The sequence below is a fragment of the Morone saxatilis genome, unplaced genomic scaffold (assembly GCF_004916995.1).
Source record: "Morone saxatilis isolate NCDOM2014 unplaced genomic scaffold, NCSU_SB_2.0 Contig3, whole genome shotgun sequence".
Lineage (NCBI taxonomy): Eukaryota > Metazoa > Chordata > Actinopteri > Moronidae > Morone > Morone saxatilis.
The window spans coordinates 7827631-7845243 of record NW_023339873.1 but is presented as its reverse complement, the minus strand read 5'-3'; the positions used below and the strand labels follow the sequence as shown (position 1 = coordinate 7845243).

Below are 17613 nucleotides of genomic sequence, written 5' to 3'. Positions count from 1 at the left end.
AGAGATGGAGAAAACCAGACAAATAATCTGACCCTCTTCCGCTTCCTACAAGCTACGAATCCCGTGAGGTGACGTCACATTTACACGCTTCACGGCCACAGCCAACCTCGCGATACCCTGTTGTTCAGCAGAACCACAACCTCATTGTGCCATGTACTGGACAAAGAAAACACGTTACATCTACATCGAGACGGAGAGCTAGATCATGATGCGCTTGTTCCTCCATGTTCAGGACTGATGAATGAATGTTAAAGATGAAAATTGAACAAAGAAGACAAAAAAGAAAACAATATACAAAAAAGATTGACAAAAAAATGTACAAATAGATATGTTGGTAAAAAAGTATTGTGCTTTTGGCTGTCCTGTGTACACTGTGGACAATATTCAGAGCTCCTGTGTGGAAAAAAAAGGTGTATACATGCACTTTGGACATACAGTAGAGCTATTTAATGGCTCCAAGAGGATATTCTGTATTAAGCAGAGATCATTAATACATAATATAGGCAAAAAACAAAAACAAATTGCAGTTGTGTGTGTGTTTATGATATAAAGTGCAATGTGAGGGCATTTAGGCTGAGCGAGCCCCTGTTTGTCTTCATGTAATCCGTCAACAGTGTTACACAGATTGACTTTTTTGTTTTGACGCTTGCATGGATGCATTTGTGCGCATGCAGTGTGTGTGTGTGTTTATGTGTGTGTGTGACCCATTCTGTTTCCTGTTTACCGATGCCTGCATTAGCGTATGAGAGGTAATGTGACCAAACCAACCAAAGAGGAAACAGAATTACCAATACAGGTCGCACTGAATAATCAGCATGGAGCAATTTTACATCCATCCCTTATTTTATTTATCTTTCTCTGTGTGCTTTTTGTTTAAGGAGGGTTTTCTTTTTACTTTTACATGAATTTAAAGAGCATCATAACACAAACAAACAAGAAAAAGAAAGGCAAAAGAAGAGAAACCTTCACATGAAAAGTGCCAAAGCAAACTGACATTCTCACCCTCAGAACCAAAAATCCTCCCAGTTTGCTTTCTGTCTTACCAGCTTGGCAAAGATTATCCAAGTGTATCATCCTCATAGACAAGGCAGGCTTGTATTTCTGTTTCGTACTTTGATGAGAGTCCAGCTTTCTTTTCATCCAGAGTTATTCTACAGTAGATGAGAGTCTTAAAAGGATTGTTGCGTCGTATCAGTAGCGTGTGTGTGCATACCCTGCCGCTGGATGCTTCTCCACTTCAGATGAGGACATTTAGAGAGTCTGCAGATGAGTTTTTAACATTACGACAGGTTGATAAAGGAAAAGTAAGGTCTTTTTTTATCTTTCAAGAGGGATGGTTAGGATGAGAAGATGATAAGATTTGTCCTCTAGCCACGAATTTAAGCTTTAATGCGTCGAACCTCACCATATTCCTGTGGCTGATATACTAGTTTGGGCAGGGCATGTGTAGACTAGATGGAATATATTTAAATATCCCATGTTTATTTACATCAGAGTCCTCAGGAGTGGCTCTGGGATGTAGCCCAGTCATACGTTTTGCTGCTGTAACGCGTGTTGTTCATGCTAGCAGTCTCAAACCTTCAGGGGGTCCTGTGCTTTCTAGCATGACGGACACCTCAGTCTCTTAAAATAGTGTTTCTACCAGATGAGTGAGCTAACTAACTGTGTTGACTCTGTTACTTATACATTACGTTTCTCTATATTTGTTATAGTATGCAAAGGATGAGGGTGCTGGGATGATGAGGGGGGGAGTTAAGGAGTGAGCTGAGCAGGGATGGGTGGGTGTAGAAGTGAGAGAGGACACTTTTGTGTAGATCAGAAACCTTCAGTGTTTTTTCAAGGGGTGCTGCAGTCTGTGGTCTTTATTGCAGTCCGACGTCTTGGTTTTGTGGCACTTGGATGATGCAAAAGTCCACACCCACGTTGTTTTCCGACTGTGACGCACTCTTCTCGTTTTTAATTTGCTTCTGCGTCAGTGCCCCTCATTTCTCCTTATAGTAGAATGCACATGGATGTAAAGCTCCAAACTGAAACCCTGTATGTTTTCAAAATAACAGCTGAGTTGTGTTTGTGAATGCACCAGTCAAACGGAGGAGGATGTGGATGATGAGATTCCCACTGCCTTGCAGACATTTTGCTCTGAGTGATACATTTAGTGAGTCTCTCCTCTCTCATTTTCCTTCTCTTCTTCCTTTCCTCTGTATTTCCTCCCCCCTCTCTCGCCTCCACCTCCTCCACCTCCTCCTCTCCTGGATTTTTACATCACGCTGCATTTGCCCTTCAGTCTCTCTGCGCGGGACTGCTTCCCCGAGCGCTTGCCGTCGATATTGAGGCTCATGTTCCTCTTCTTGTCCAGGTTGAGGAGCTCCTGGAAGAGCTCAGTGACGTTGTGGTTGGTCTTGGCCGATGTCTCCATGAAGGCGCACTTCCACTGGTTGGCCTGGGCTTCCCCGTCCTTGGTCTCCACCTCCCGCTGGGTCTCATCGCTCTTGTTGCCCACAAGCATGATGGGAATGGCCTCAACATTGCCCTTAATGGCCAAGACCTGCAGAGGAGGAGGGAAATGTTACATACTGGCTGGTCAGCTCACATTATAAATCTTACTAATCTTAACCCCAAGTATGGCATCCAAATAGAATATATGCCTAAAAGATAAAATAGAGGACATGTTCATCTATAGACCCAAAATCTTGAGACACAACTTTTACACACTGCTTGCTTTTCTGTAAAGCACTTAGTGTTGCACTTCATGCATGAATTGTGTAATAGAAGTGATTAATCTTTTGTATTTCCATTCTGCATTTGGTTACAATACATGTAAAGTATAATCATAAGAACAACAGTTCATAAGTAATCATAAGTTACCTATTTCTACTTGTATCAAATTACATTATTAATATTATTAAATAACTTGTTAATGGGTTGTAGATAAACTAATAAGGCAGTTGGCTGTTAGCCTATATATATATAGGCTTATTATATATATATATATATTTAATAGCTTATGACTGATCTATAAGGCATTACAAAATACTAAATTCATATATAGTTATAATAATTTATAACATATGTCATTTATCTCTTTAAAAGAAATTAAATACTCAGCGATGGGGGAAAATCCAGTCAATATCTTGCTGGAACTTTATTTGAACTGAAATGCATTTCAAGTTCTCGATGGACCCATTAGCAAAGATGGTTGTATATTTTTGCTGCAGTGTTTTTGTGTAGCGTTCCTTATTTAGAGAGAAATATTTCATTTAATTATATCTTATATGGTATCTTATTGCCCACAAGAAAATACTTACTTTGACATAAAACCAGTTTCTGGACAACATTGTAGTTTTTTTTCCTGTATACAGTTTACTGGAAGAGGTTCTGTTCCAGAAGTAAGAAAAGTTCATTCATAATCACACTGATATTTGTAATAACATAATTAAAAATACAGTTGTGTGTTTCACTCCATATGTCTGAATAAAAACTGTAGTTTTTAAAAAGAAAGCTTTTATGTGATTGTTTATTAAATATTTTAGTGTTTATTCAGTATTTAGTTTGTCAATATTTCCTGTAAATCCACAGACCTTCATAGTTTAATGTCACGGCTCGACAAAAGAGGCGAGTCCATGCAAGAGTCAAGGGTTCGCAGTTAGTTCAAACATGTTTGTAATAACAGCAGCACACCATGGCAGAGATTAAAAGTTGAAAAAATGGTTATGGATGAAAAGTTACGATAATTTAAGTACCTGTGCTGCGCTCATAAATTGTCATGAGAGCTGTAGTTGTTTGTATGCTCCAAAAGTAATTATTTAAGTTAGTCAAAATCACAAAGTTTTTAATTTTTTATCATGCTGGATTCCAATTTTCTTAGGATATAGAAAGTAAAACCCCAGGCTTATATCAGAAAGAGACAGAATGAAATATTTCATTGAGTTACAAAAACTAGTGGAACAGATGCTAACCTGAAGGTGATGTCAGTACTTAGGCACCTCTATATTGTAGACATGTAGACCCCAAACACATATAAATACACTCATACACTCAACTTTAACACCAGCCTCTCTCTTTATAGTACACACTCACCTACAGTCAACCACAGCCATCAACAAACACACACAGCATCACTCCCCACCTGTTGGTAAATGGGTTTGAGCTCCTCCAGGGACTGTTTGCTCGTGATGGAGTAGACCAGGATGAAGGCATGACCTTTAGAGATGGACAGGCGCTGCATGGCCGGGAACTGGTGGCTCCCTGTGGTGTCGGTGATCTGGAGGGTGCACACGCTCTTATCGCAGCTGATCACCTGGCGGTAGGTGTCCTCCACTGTAGGGATGTAGGTGTCCCTGAAGGTGCCCTTCACGAAGCGCAGGACCAGGGAGCTCTTCCCCACTCCCCCTGCCCCAAACACCACCACACGATAGTCGTTGCTCTGCTCCGGCATTCTGCCCCCCTCAGGCTTAAGACTGTGTTACACCTACGATGTTGAGTGTTGGAGCATGGGGAGGAAGCAGGGTGAGACAGGTGAGGGGTGGGGAAAAGAGGATAATTTTAGCAAAGAGGAATTTTTTAGCGATCAGTCAGCAGATACAAAGCAGATGGGGGAACAGGAAGGGAAGTTCTGGTGGGACTCGACCTCGGCCAGTGGGTGTGAAAGCACTCAACTGTCCTCGTGGTCTGACTGTGAGCCAGAGTACAAATTAGAGAGGATGAGGTTGGTCAGGCTCCAAGTGTTTCACCTGACGCAGACATTTGCCTAATCAATATTGTTCGTAGAGTCACAGTTTCTCAGTTTCAACCCCAAAAACATTCCAGCGTTTCCTCATTTATCAACTTTAGCAACTGCAGCAAACCCTGCAAGAGACAGAGAGTCCTTGCAGCATAGGAGAACAACAATAACAATAATATGAACTCATGTATAATACAACGCTATCCAATAAAACAAAACCTCAAACAACAGCTTTAAAAAGCTAGAGTTGAATCAACACCACACAAAGAACATTATCATCACAAAAGAAGTACTGTATATACTGCAGGACTTCTGCATTGGATTCCACTAGATTGCATGTGTGTGTGTGATAATGTGGACATAAATTGAATTTATGTATGAAAAAACTGACAAAATGTAAAAAGAATATAAATGTACATTTCAAAAAAATGTCTATTAACATTGGCCATCATTTTGGTTTTACAGCAACTGTTTTGGTTCAGTGTCACAGCTCTCATAGCCTAATTTCTATCAGCATTTCCTTCAGGAGTTTTCCTTCGGGGGTTCATGGAGAACAAAACAGAGCTAAAATGAGGATGAATATTGGACCTAAATTCACCATTTGGCCATAAACACAACTACAAATGAATGCTTATGTTGCTCTATATATCTGCATGAGCAAAAGGGCCATATGTCAGTGTTGTTATTACAGCTAGGTGTGCTGCCCTAAAGTGGCCAAAAAAATAATGCAGATTCAAGGGAAGTCATTTATCAAAATCAATATCAAAAGTAAAAGTACTCATAAGGCACAGAATGGACCTAGGGTCCATTCTGTGCCTTATTTATTACTATAAATATAGTTGGTTGAGGTGGAGCTAATTTTATCTACCATAAATTACTATTTGGTAGTTCAACCCTTAACAATATATAATTTCTAGAAACTCACTTGAGGTTTTTTGTGTAAACTTTTCATCTGAAAAGTAACTAGTAACTAAAACCGTCAGATAAATAGTGTATAGTGGAGTAATAGCGCAATATTTCCTTGTGAAATGCAGTGGAGTAGAAGTAAAAAGTAGCATAAAATGGAAATGCTCAAGTAAAGCACAACAAAATTGTATTTTATAATATTTACACTAGTAATTGAAAAGAGTATACAGATAAAAACAAAGAATTTGAAAACTATACCTGGTTTGTATTCAGCAGCAACAGTGCACATTGAAGGACTCTCTCAATATTACCTGCTGCAACTCATACATATGCATCAGAACAATGTCCTCACACCTAATCTATTGCTATCTTTGCAAGTGCTTGTGTGTCTGCTGAGCATCTGTGCATGATTACGCATTGTATCTGTTGAATTATTTATCCACTGTGGTTCTAAACTTGCTTTAAGGTCCCATAATAAGATACTCATTCAGTTGTGATCATGTGCTGCTCTCTAAGCTCTTGCTGTAATGAAACAGTAAATTGACATCAATACCAGATGGAATAAGTGGATTTCTGTCATGCTTGCACTGCTGGAACCCACTATTGATGGCAGGGCCCCTGTAATTGCATTGCTGGGTTCTAGATAATATCAGTCAAGGAGTTCAAAATAAATGAGGTTTCAGGGAGTGCCTCTTGAGTTTTATAGTCAATCTATAGATGTAAGACAGGGTGACATATAAAAGTGTTTTATATTCATGCTGAACACAGAAACACAGTTTAATTTGCAGGTGAGCCTGTGTCTTCTGCTCATAGGGCTGCAGACTGTTTTACTCTGATCTGACAAAGCAGATTAATTGTTTAATGGCTCTCCGGTGCCTCAGGGTGACGACGCACTCTGCATTTTTTCTGAGATAGTGAAGGATACTGCCTAAATTTTGCCTGTCAACAAGAATTTCCAGCGAGTTTGAAGCATAACTTCTGACATAAATGCTAACACCTGTGATTACAGTTGTTTTGGCCGCTTAAGGGTAGCAGAAAGTAGTTGTGAAGACAACATGGACACATCATCACCGTTCAAATTGATATGACAAATTTGTTGGCAAACACTTGCTTATTTACACGTCCCTAACACAGTCAGGGAGCAGCATAACTATTCAGTCACATTCCTGGCCACCTGATGGGTATAAGTTCAGTATTCAGTCTTTTAGCTCTGTTTTTGATCTCTACCATCTTCTGAAAAAGATAAATAACTGATTATTTAGCTCCACTATGTACAGAAGCTAGTCTCTAACTGTTTCTGTCTGCTGTTTGGTGCTGAGCAGGTATGTAGAGTGGGTTTTAGGTGGTACTTCACTGAAAACTGCCAGCTGTGGCTGAAAACAATGAGAGCTGTGAGAGTGAACCAAAACAGAAAAGTTGCAGTCTGGACACCTAAACAATGAGCTGAAATTCATTATAAAGCTCTGTAACGCTAAAGGGAGCTTCAGATTCAGGCAATAATTCTTTATAGGTTTATCACTATAAAAGAAAAACCCTCCACATTGTTGTCACATTGTAATAACAATACTGATTATAGCTGCTATAAACTTCAAACAAAAGTTTTACTCTTTGAAATAATGACAGATGGATAATTTTCAATGTGAATTTGAATGTGAAAAAATCAAGAGGGTCAAAAGGATTAGTTATGAAAAGCAATGTCAATGTTGCTTTTAAGTCTTGGCCTTCAACAACTTTGTGTTTTGAGCTGCCAGCTGAACACAGATTTCTGCTTCTGCTAAGACACAGACACGAGCACTAACAATACACTAACATGGTTTTATAAAGCCAAATCAGGTTTTCAGACAGAAGTCCAACATCAATCACATTTAGTCATCCCTTTTTGTCAGTATAAATGTATGAGTATAGAAGGCTATAGTTTTTATTTTTAAAAGGAACAACAAGGGTCTTTGGGGAAATTTTAGAAATGCTCCTTTTCGTCTTTTCATCCAGCTGGAGCGGCGTGTCGGTGTGTCTGTTACATCACAGGGAACGAGAGACAAAGTAAACAAACATGCTTTGTAGCCCACATGATGGGCAGAGAGCGCGTTGTTAGTGGTATTGAAGAGTTACGAGAACACCAGCATCTAATGTTTACATGCTGTTCAATCTGCTGCAGCTGAGCAGCTGCATTCGCTATGTAGACTGCAAACTGACGTCAGCAGAGTAATTTCCCAGGTGAATGTTGTTTTGTTGTTCGTTTGGTGGTACGTTCAACAAGCTACGGTGCAGCACAAAATGTGTGTTCATGTTTGTAAGTCAGATAAAGAGACTTTAGGGGGGACAAGAAGGCGACATATATCTTCTCAGCACCAACTGGCAGCGACTAGCTGGTGAAAATAGTGATGCGTTTAGTTTAGTAGAGTTGGTGGTGACCAAAAACAGAGCTAAAGCTTCTGAATTTGTAATTAAGGAACTATTTGCAGTTTACAGATTGTTTTGTTACCTCCAAGTGCCCAAAAGGTAATCCTGCAGAGAATACTTTTTGGGTTAGTACTTGCAGAGATCTGGTAACAGAGCAACATTGCTACAAAGTCAGGTGGGACCATTGACAAGAAACACAAGCATTCAGTTAATCAGTAAACTGTAATAAAATGTAAAACAGTTTAGCCAGATTATGTAAGCCTCTTTATTTTGAGGTACAGCTAATGTGAAACTGTTAATAGCAATCCCTCCTTGCAGTCCAACTTTTAGGTCAAAGTTGAAACAGCATGTTGGTTTATAAACTGTAAATGTTTTGGGTAATAATAAGTTTGCCTTTTCTCTTCCAAATAAATTTGGCAAAACAGGATTTCTTGTCCTGTCTGACTTATTTTTAGCAGTGTAGCTGTGTTCCCAAATCTCGGCAACTCTGTGAGAACAGTGTTATTTTTAAAGACAGAAATGATATCTGCAAGGGTGATTGTCCTTGTGCAGCTCTTACTTTGTCTTGTCTCTTAATCTATGCATCTACAAAATGTTTTTCTTTGACTTACTCCCTGAGCTTCTTTTTTTTTGTTTCTCCTCTGCCTCCTGCTCCCTCACTCCCCAGGTCTCTGTGCTGTATGATCAATAAACTAAAGCCACTGTGGTTTTGATCGATGGGGCTCGTCTGTCTGGGCCCTGTCAGTCTGTCATCCTGCCTCGCTTGGTGCCTGTTGGTTTTTGGATGCGGATTTAAGCTCCCCGACAATGATCCTGCTCATCAAAACCTTCCTCCGCTCCCTCCTTTCTTTCACCTGAACTAAAATTAGCCGCCTCCCTCCCTCTGTCAGCAACTATAACTGCACACACAGGTGCAACCTCACAATGACATGCATACACATGAAAGCACAGACACACACTGTACTTCCGCTCCTTCACCATTTGTCCTTGACACCAGGCCTCTGAGATTAATGACACTCCTCCCAAATGCAAGCTGTCTCTCTCCCTTTCCCCCTCCTCTTCTCTTGTTTTATTTGAAATGAGAGGACTGCAGTTCCTTAATGAATTAATGGTACACTATAAATGCATCTGTGGCAGTGCAGCCAAATTCCATTAGCAGATAGCTTTGGCACAGACCAAACAGGCCTGCTCTCCTCTCAGTCACAAAATAGATGCAACGCAGCCTTCTGCACTCGTTTATTTCACAGAGCGAGCAAGGAAATGTCACCTTTAGCGAAAATATGCACATAATTTTCCTCAAGAGAGCCACTTACGCAGTGGCACAAAGGAAGCGCATTAACCAACATCAAACACAATGCCATTCAACAGATCAAGAGCGTGATTAAATAGACACCCACAAAGCGGTCCCATGGTATCTTGTGGAGAAAGGGTTTTAATCAAGCCACGGATACTGGAATGCTGTAGATACACGGCTATTTGGCCATGAGTGTTTTACAGGATCAACAGATTTTTTTTTGTTTAAGGTTTTTCTGAAATATTCTGTCCTCTTCTGGTCACGTCTGTGTGCACAGACAGACACATGCATGCTCATCATGATGTCTGAAACCTGCACAAAGTTTCTTTAGCTGCCACACTGTCAGATAGTGTGTGAACATGTGTGTGTGTGTGATGTGTGTTTGTCTCTGTGCTGTCAAGCAGAAGATTCCCTGTTCCCTGGGCACACATCAGCTCAGGCTTTTTCAAGTGTGTGTATGTGCGTGTTTTACCTGAGGAATGAATCTGCATTTTTAGCAGGAGCAATTTTTAGAACCGGGTGTTTTCATTAGGTTTGAGCCGACTGTGGAGGTTCAATTTATACATTTTGATTCAGTCTCTCACTTTCAGTCACGCTGCTGCTTCTCTAGGTTCACACCTGCTAAGAAAACACATGAATGGAAAGACCAAAGAAAACACTTCACATATTCTTATTTTAAAACCGTTGATAATCTGTTGGAGTTCATTTAAGATTTATGAATGTGAAAAAGTTTCTCCAGAACTTTCACATATTTTCCCATCTGCTTCACTGTGTGTGTCTATTGGAGGGTGATGATGCAAAGAAAGGAAACATTCCTTTCATATCCATCAGAACCAAATCTATAAAATATGTCCAGATCCATCAGTATAATGGATCCTCTCCACTGAATATGGAGTGTGACTTGCTGTTTGAAATATGTTAAATATGGTCGATACACATAAAGGGATGAATATTTAAGCATATGAATGTTATCATGGGAATATTCACAATTTAATATGATTGGCTGCTAAAAAACTGATTCTTTTGAAGTTTTAGATCACATCAATAATGCTGGTTCTTTTACTGTTGTGAAAACCTACAAAATGTCTACTCTTCAGAAACTCCAGAAATAGTTTGACATTTTGGGAAATAGGCTTATTAGGTTTCTAACCGGGAGTTTGATGAGAAAATTGACACCGCTTTTGTGCATATAGTAAACTACAACCAACAGCTGGTTAGCTTAGGATAGCACAAAGACTGGAAATTGGGAAACAGCTAGCCTGACTCTGTCCAAAGCTCAAGCACCGACCAGCACCTCCAAACTTACACTATACAACTAACAAACTTTGTTTCATCCATACAAAAACCAATGTGTAAAAATGACAATTTTTGGAGTCATTGCACTCAGCCAAGAAGTAAAAGCCCTCCCATAACCTAAAAACTCAGATTTACAAGGTTTTTGTACAGATTACATTTATTAACACTTAAATTAGTGAACCTTTGAGGTGCTGGTAGGAACATTTTGTGACTTCTGGCCAGAGCCAGGCTAGCTGTTTCCAGTCTTTGTGCTATGCTAAGCTTACTGGCTGCTGTCTCCATCATCATATTTAATGGACAGGCATGAGAATGGCATGAAACTTCTTATCTAACTCCCGGGAAGAAGGCAAAGAAGCACTTCAATGGAAGTACAATTTACATTACTCTTAAACTAAATACACTCGTTTACACCTTTACAGCTAAATTTACAAGTGACCTCTTTGTAGAGCATTGCCAGCTTAATCAATCAATCAATGTGCAGAACACAGAAACCATAATTTCACCTCTGAGTGATTCTGAAGTAAACAAGACGACATTTTAAATATAAACTTCTAAATGTAACAATACCTGTGTGGGCATGCTTGAGGAGTTTGAAGGTTGTAATTGAAACTACTCATCAGTGTCAATCCATACTGTGATTGAGCATACTCCACTGTACGTGCATGGAGTATATGCGTTAGACTGTACAAGAGATTGCAGCACTGTGGTCCTGGCTTAGTAGCTAATCATTGAGCTTAACCTCCTCTGTGCTCCTGCCCTGCCCTGCATTGACCCAATTCCCAGGACTTAAGTTACCAGCGGTCTCCCTGTAAGACTACATGCAGTTCCTGATGCACGCTGAATCCCTCTGATAGCCCATGCACATCTCTTTGACTCAGCATGCACGACACTTTCACTGTGACACAGGAATATCAGCAGAGCCAGACACACAAACAATAAAGGTGACATTTATGCGTCTATTGAGACTCGCAGAATCATATTTAATTTGGAGCAGAAGGTTTTGGAGCAGAAGATCCACCTATTAACCACAGGAATTTCCCCCTCAGCACTACTTTGAAAGTTCACCAGTGAACTGTCACCAGTTTAGGCTCTCCTTGGATGATTCTGATTGTAAAGAAATTAAAACACTCCCAAATATGTTATTACTTTCACCACAACGATAGTGAAATTAGATTAAACACTTTTGAATTTATTTAATCCAAGCACAGTGCAGATGTTTCAGCTTGGCAATGTAAGAGTGGGGTTTTCTCAACACATAAACTGCAGTGGATTATTGCAAATTGCGGTTTTTATGGTGAAAACCCCCACGCCTAAGCAAAACAGCCTGGATGATAAGCATTTCTAAATTGAAGTTTTAATCCTTAATCCTTGATTTGGCAACTCTTTAGGTTAAAGTAGTAACAGCAGGTGAAGTTTAATACAACAGCAAACACTCTTTGACCAGCAACTTTGTCAGAACAACAGAGGAGCAACTAGTATTTATGTTTAGTCCAACCAAACAAACGCAAATAGTATGCATAAGTAGGCAGTTTGGATACAGGGTGGTGGACTCAAACGATGAAAACTACTATATAGGGTGATACAGAACGTAAACACATTGAATGGCTGTTGCAGAACAAAATATTAAAACAGAAAAAACATTTTTAATGCCTTCCACTGATGTATGTTTTCCATAAGAAAGCTTCCTTCTGCTTTAAACTTAAAGTGTTAGAGTCTGCATTTAAAAACATCTCTCTACCTGCAACCGCTCGTTAATTAGTCTAAATGAAGATATATAGTAAATGCACACTTTCAATAGGAGTCTAGGAAAACATTTCCCCCTCAGGCAGATCGGTAATCATAACCTGCAACCATAATCATGCTTATTCTATGCAGCATTTTTTCCACAGGACTGGATGCAAGACAGCCATGTAATTAGTCTTTTCAGTGTTTATTAGTACTGAGTATTAGCTTGACCTGGGGATCCCTGGGTTGCTCCGTCTGGCTTCTCCATAAGACCCTGCTAATACCACAGCCTGGCAATCTGGGAAACACAGTGGCACCTGGCTATTAAGACCAGAATTGGGCCAAGAATGAGTAAAGAAATTCAATTTCCAGCACCGGTAATAGAGGAATCATGTTTGTTTTCAAGTCTGCTTAATGTATTCAAATATTTTTTTTTTTTTAAATAAAGTCTATTCTTAGAAGCTTTGAAGGCCCCAACCTGACTGAAGCACTAATTACAGACTGGTGTAGTGTGTTGCAAAAGCCTGCCTGCAGTGACAGATGGTGACAGGGTTGGTAGTTTTGGATTGATTCCATTGGTTTCTACAGGCAAGCTCAACCAGGCACAGCTTTTTTATAATACCAGTTGATCCACGTCTGATAACGACGCAGATGGGTAAAAGCAGAGACAACATGGGAATCCCGGCTCCAGACTGCTTGTGACGTTCCCATGATGCAACTGGGATTATATGAAACTGACCGTTTTCTTTATCTTAAACCGCAAAATACTTTAAATTTTCTCTCAGTTCTCATCATTTCTTGAAACAGATTCTAAGATGGGTGGGGTTTTTTACATTAAATGAACAGCTGATATTTGAACAAAATGTCAAATAAAACGCGGCAACTCAGAGGTCACAGTGTGCATAATTGACCAGAACAGCCATCCTGGCCTTCGATTAGTTATGCACAAGACCAAGAAAATCCTGCCTAATGCCAAGTATAATGAAGACTGTGTAGACCTTTCAAATGAGCTGATGCTGTCAGAACAACTAAAACACTTTAGCATCGATTTGGTCCAGTATTAAAGCAGACGTTATACAGTATAGAGGTATAAATAGCTCAGAAGTGTTCAACAGTGATGGTGCACTTGAGTAGATTTGTGCTGTCAAAGCAACAGACAGACTTAAACATCATGAGAAGACAGCAGTTAACTATTTTTTTTTATTTTTTTTATCAATAAAACATAACCAGGGGAAGATGGGGCTCAAAGAAACATTATGGAGGTAAGCTCATTCTGAGAGGAGTATCATTTTTGTTTTGTGCTTTTGGGATTAAACTGAATGCAACACGGACTATTTTCTACAATTAAAACTGTGGTTCTCAACCTAGAGTCTGGGGAAATCTGGGCCAAAAAAACACTAATATATGCAACACTAATATATGCAGGAGTACAAGTTAGATGGAGCATGGTCAAAACTGTATGCTTCTCTCCACATATCTGAAACCTAATTAAATTAGCCTCCTGAAGTACCAATTACTTCAAAATAAAGATGCCATATCTGGTAGTTGGAGGAGTAAAAACACAAATATGTATATACAACTGAAAAAGGATTCCTATAGTGTAAATACATTTTACAAATATTTTACCTTTATTTATTCAGGAACAGTTCACTGAGCATGCATCTTCCACCTGAGCAACAACCCGCGTCAAATTCACACAGACGGCAGCCGTCCAACAAAACAACTTAATTTCTTAACTTCTTAACTTAACTTCATTATGATTAATAGAGATGGATAAACAGGGGAAAAAAATTGCTGTTAGACCATGGTATCCCTGGGTAAAACTTTATTGTATATCCTATATAGCCAATTAGATTTTGTATGTATGCATGGTTAATTAATGAACATTTATAGAAATTAAGAACATAAATAGCTCAGAAACTGCACCCAAAAGACACCAGTTAATGTTTTTTCATTCTCTGAAGGCACGAAAAACACATTTTTCGACCGGTCCTGATCTTGATAATTGCAGAAGACTTTTTGTATTAGGAGCTGCCAAATTTATCTGCAGACATAAGAGATGTCCCCTAAGAAATGAACCCCTTTCTCAACATCTGGTCATCCAGATCTCACACAGCTTTAATGCTTTTTATTAAAAATAAAAATAAAATAATAAAAACACTCAAATCAATCATCAGCATCCGTACTCAGAAATGTCAGGATCACCTCCTTTTTCTGTGTTTCTCCTTATTACCGTGTATTGAGTCATTTCTTTGTCCTGGCTTAGCAGAGAGAAATGTTCTTATGCAACCACTGTGGCCATTCAAGACAGACAAACAGACAGGCGTGCAGGCAGGACACTGACACTCCCCCATCTTCCACTTATCCTCCATCCTCCACCAACATGCTTTAACATCTGCATCCCTATGCTACTCCCAACCACACACTTTAAAGCTTAATCACAGGATTTACAGTCATACATCTCTCCTCTCTCTTCTCTCCTCTCTCTCAAACCCTGCAACCCACGCACACACACACACCCATGAGTGGCAGTGTTCAATGCATACAGGAAGTTGAGTCACATACATATTCACACATACATAGAGGAGGCCTGAATGATTCACAACTGCCTTTGCATGTCACGATGGCTCTCCTCAGTTCTCGACACCCACAACAAACAGCACACCAGGGCACGGTGGAGGAGACATGGAGAAATCCAGATGGAGGATTAACCATGGCATTTGCCACAGAAATCGGGCTTTATGCGTCACGCTGGCGTCATTTTTAGTGTATAGACTTAATGTTGACGTGCATCTCCGCCTCGGCTGTAGCCAGGAAGGGGTGGCAGCGGGAGGGGGCTTGCCGTCGGTCCGCAGATTGGTGCGCAACGCCATTACAGACCACCCCACTCCGCTTGGTTCATTCATAAATACCAGAGGATCGCCATCTCGCAGTGGTGCCATCATTTCACAGTCGCAGCGACACCCCCCTCCCTCCCCCCCACACACACCCTCCTCCACCTCCCTTTACTCCTCAAAGCAATATGATAAACCCAACACCCTCATATCTCTGCCCTCTCTCTTTCTCTCCTGCTGACTGCCAATATGGCTGTACGGGAATAAGCTACATACATTTCACACGACCGAGGTTATCAAACACAAATCTGAAAAGATAAAATCAAACCAACAGCAACCAGATACATAAAGAAAATGAGGTCTGCTGTCCCGTTTTTGGCCGTGAACAGCAGGCACAGTGCGCGCTCAACAGTCAGCCTCGCAGAAGCACCGCGGTTACGCCACTGAATACCAACATTTAACCTCCATGTAAAGATGCGGGGATGAGCAGCATCTCCATACCTGGTCGTGAAGTATAGCTCCGCTTCAGGCTCGTCCTTGGTTTAGACGGATGAAAGACAAACGCCGGAAGCGTCTTAAAGCATTTTACACGGTTCATGTAGAGCTCATGTCGTCCAATTTCCAACACCACCACAGCAGACTCTCTCTCGCTCTCTTTCTCTCGCTCCCTTTCTCCCTCTCTCGCAGATAGGACGTGGGAGGTGCTATGCCCTCTCCCTTTTCTGTCCACACATGAATTTCTTTCGTTCATACACTTCCTAGTGGTTGAGTGACAGAAAAATAAGCTATAAAAAAAGGACTTCCTCTAAAAAAATATATATATAAACAAAAAATAAAAGTATTTTATCCTGGATTGGTGCAAGGATGTGAAATTGACCACAACTGCTTCTTCCAAAACTTAAAATTAAGACCCCTGCACAGGCAAATTAATCCTAATATTCACGTGTGCGGTCACAATTTAATCATATATAATATCAAATATCGAAGAAACCTGGAAGTAAAAAACACTGATGATCCCTGAGCAACAGATCACATTAAAGCAAATAGAAAAAGAAAGAAAAATGTAACCTAAGCAGAGCCCCGTTTTATTTCCAAATGATTGTGTCAATGTTTCAGCCACAGCAAAGTACAGTGCCAGATATCTCCAAGGCCAAGGCAGATTTATTTATTTATGCCAGATTCACTTTGTGTTATAGCTGCAGAAATTACGACGATTAAAACTTTAAAATTAGAGTGAAAATATGTGAGTAAAATCTGAATTGTGTTTGGTAAACCCATCTCAAATCGGTTGTTGACATGAAATCTGTGTCAGTCAAGTTATATCAAGCAAAGGTATCTAGATAGTGGAAATACATGAAGGAGTGCGTTGTATTTAGTTGTATTGATAAGGTCAAGTATGAAGTCAGCTTGGAGAGCTTTTAATTTACAAAAATATAAATAAATTGTCTCTATCTAAGTGTCTGATCCAGGATCAGCACCACGGACAGAGACCTGCTTGTGTTTCAGCACCGCGGAGAGAGCCAGGACCACATTGATACAGCAGTATGGGCACTAGGCTACAGACTGCATACTGTAAATGCACAGAGCAAAACAACATGCAATGGGCGGAAAGAAGGTGAGATCACACAGTCGATAAACCAGGAAGTATACCAGCCCAGTATAAAACACGCCCAAATGTATTCTCAGCTAATGTCGGTAGGAATTTCCTTGAATATCACAAATCAGTGTGAAGAGGCCTAGCACTTAGTGCTAATAAAGGCCTGTGGCCGAGTTAGACCAGGCCTTGTTTTGAGCTGTTTGAGTCTGTACGTGACGGTGTCACTGTATGACTCACCAACTCTCCATCCACACAGCCTTGTGTTTGTCCCCCTCTGTCGGAGAGGCTGGCGACTGCAGGGGACGTTATAGAGCAGGCAGTGATGGTCAGACAAGCAGACAGGGCGATTTTAAGTAGCATTGATTGTTTCAGTCCTGAGGGATAAAAAGAGAAAATATATTATGCTAGAATATCCAGATGGGAACTGAGATTTGACAGGATGAGAGGGGATCCAGAGGCTCCAATCCAGAGTCATTACAGCCATGCTTTATCCTGGGTGCTCCCAGTCCTTACTTTCAGAAATAAGTTACCTTTCTAGGTTGTGTTTTATGTGTGTTAGCAGAGCACATGAGTAACTTTTAGGCCCTATCAAACTAAGGTTCCAAATATCATCTTTCCTGTATAAGAGTTAAATCTATTATTAAGCCAAAATGTATGAGAACTCCTTTAAATGCAGAAAACATCACAGTCAACTACGCTAGTGGCTCTGTGAGGCGGTGCTAGACGTGCTTGGAAGTTAAGCACTAACATGCTCACTGTGTCAATGCTTACATGTTATTTAGAGGTATAATGTTTACCATAATTTCCAAAGTGCTGGAAAATTAATTAGCTAAGATTTTGA

General features: G+C 40.2%; 1 protein-coding gene across 1 annotated transcript; it reads right to left on the bottom strand.

Annotated features, from left to right (window-relative positions):
• Positions 1–180: 180 nt before the first annotated feature.
• On the bottom strand, positions 181–15826 carry diras1b (DIRAS family, GTP-binding RAS-like 1b). The gene is made up of 3 exons (XM_035673851.1): positions 15677–15826; positions 4127–4468; positions 181–2545 (listed from the first exon to the last, which is right to left on the bottom strand). The coding sequence occupies exons 2-3, from the start codon at positions 4433–4435 to the stop codon at positions 2258–2260; spliced, it is 597 nt and encodes a 198-aa protein (XP_035529744.1). The 5' UTR covers positions 4436–4468; positions 15677–15826; the 3' UTR covers positions 181–2257.
• Positions 15827–17613: the final 1787 nt, after the last annotated feature.

Coding starts and splice junctions, on each gene's coding strand:
- diras1b (XM_035673851.1), bottom strand. CDS start 4,435: ATGCCGGAGCAGAGCAACGACTATCGTGTGGTGGTGTTTGGGGCAGGG. Junction 2,546..4,126: donor TCAAACCCATTTACCAACAG/GTGGGGAGTGAT, acceptor CCTCCTCTGCAG/GTCTTGGCCATTAAGGGCAA.